The 1173-nt window shown below is 43.1% G+C and overlaps 1 protein-coding gene across 1 annotated transcript in view; it reads left to right on the top strand.

Annotated features, from left to right (window-relative positions):
* The window catches only part of LOC101857583 (glypican-6), a gene marked incomplete in the record, with an annotated part of 96779 nt that overhangs the window by 59723 nt on the left and 35883 nt on the right, over positions 1–1173 (top strand). Inside the window, 1 exon segment of the mRNA XM_013085818.2 lies at positions 110–275. Within this exon segment, the coding sequence (XP_012941272.1) occupies positions 110–275 (166 nt within the window).

Below are 1173 nucleotides of genomic sequence, written 5' to 3'. Positions count from 1 at the left end.
CTCTCTCTCTCCCTTTCCCTCCTCATCCCCCCCTCGTTTTTCACCGCTAGCTAGTAAACACAAAACATTATGTATTTACATACATAGTATATAATGTCCTGTGTTTCAGATGGCGCCGTCCAAGCCTTGCGTGAAGGCCATCGTGCGCATGACGTACTGCCCGCACTGCCGGGGCCTGACCTCCACCAAGCCGTGCAACAACTACTGCCTCAACACCATGAAGGGCTGTCTGGCCGGGCACGCCGAGCTCAACGACGTCTGGAACGAGTACATCGGTAAGTTTGGGCTGTTTGGTTGTTGTTTGGTTGTTTTGTTTGTTTGTTTGTTTGTTTGGTTGGTTGGTTGGTTGGTTGGTTGGTTGGTTGTTCTGTGTGGTTTTCCCTTGAATGAATGATGTATATTTGTTGTTTTCCCATGAACGAACGAACGAACGAACGAACGAACGAACGAACGAACGAACGAACGAACGAATGAATGTACAGTCCAAATTGTCTAAAACGGCCTCCCATTGTCAAAGAAAGAAGTGGTTGTTTTAGAAAGGTGGAAGTCTTGCACAGTATCATTATACCGTCTACCTGCCTATGACAGTCACTTTTTTCTTAAATTTTAAATAATGGGTGGTTGGTTTACTGTCTTAGACAATAACTGTTGTATTTTTTTTTAGCACTGTATGGCCTCGTCTAGTCTGCGGGTAGTTGGAGGGTACCACTGATAGGTTCACTTTCTTGTCATCCTTCGGTCACATGCTCAGCCAGGCTTCTTCTGCCTCTGGTTTCTGTCTTTTGTATTCATTCTGGTCGTCTTCTCACTTTCTGTCTCGCAACTTTGCCTGTCAGTGAAAAAGTGTGATGTTGACTGTCCTTTGTGCACGTGTGGTTAGAGGGTACCGCTTGTACAAGATCCATGTCATTGGAAACATTTCTACCGTTTTAATTTGAAAAAAAAAAGAAATATTTGGCACAACATTTTTCTATTAAGTAATTAATTAATTTTTTTTGGTGAGTGCGTAAAACTTAATGACCATCATAACAATCAGAACGACTAAGATTCAACAAGCCGAATATTTTCTACAAATATTATGTCCAAAATACCCCCCTCCCCCCACCCCCCTCTCTCCCTCCGCACACACACAAATACAAGAAAGAAAGAAAAAACCCAGACAAAAACAGAGCC

This window comes from Aplysia californica, unplaced genomic scaffold (genome assembly GCF_000002075.1).
Source record: "Aplysia californica isolate F4 #8 unplaced genomic scaffold, AplCal3.0 scaffold00410, whole genome shotgun sequence".
NCBI lineage: Eukaryota > Metazoa > Mollusca > Gastropoda > Aplysiida > Aplysiidae > Aplysia > Aplysia californica.
Note: the sequence above shows the minus strand (reverse complement) of the source record. Positions and strands in the feature narration are given on the sequence as shown.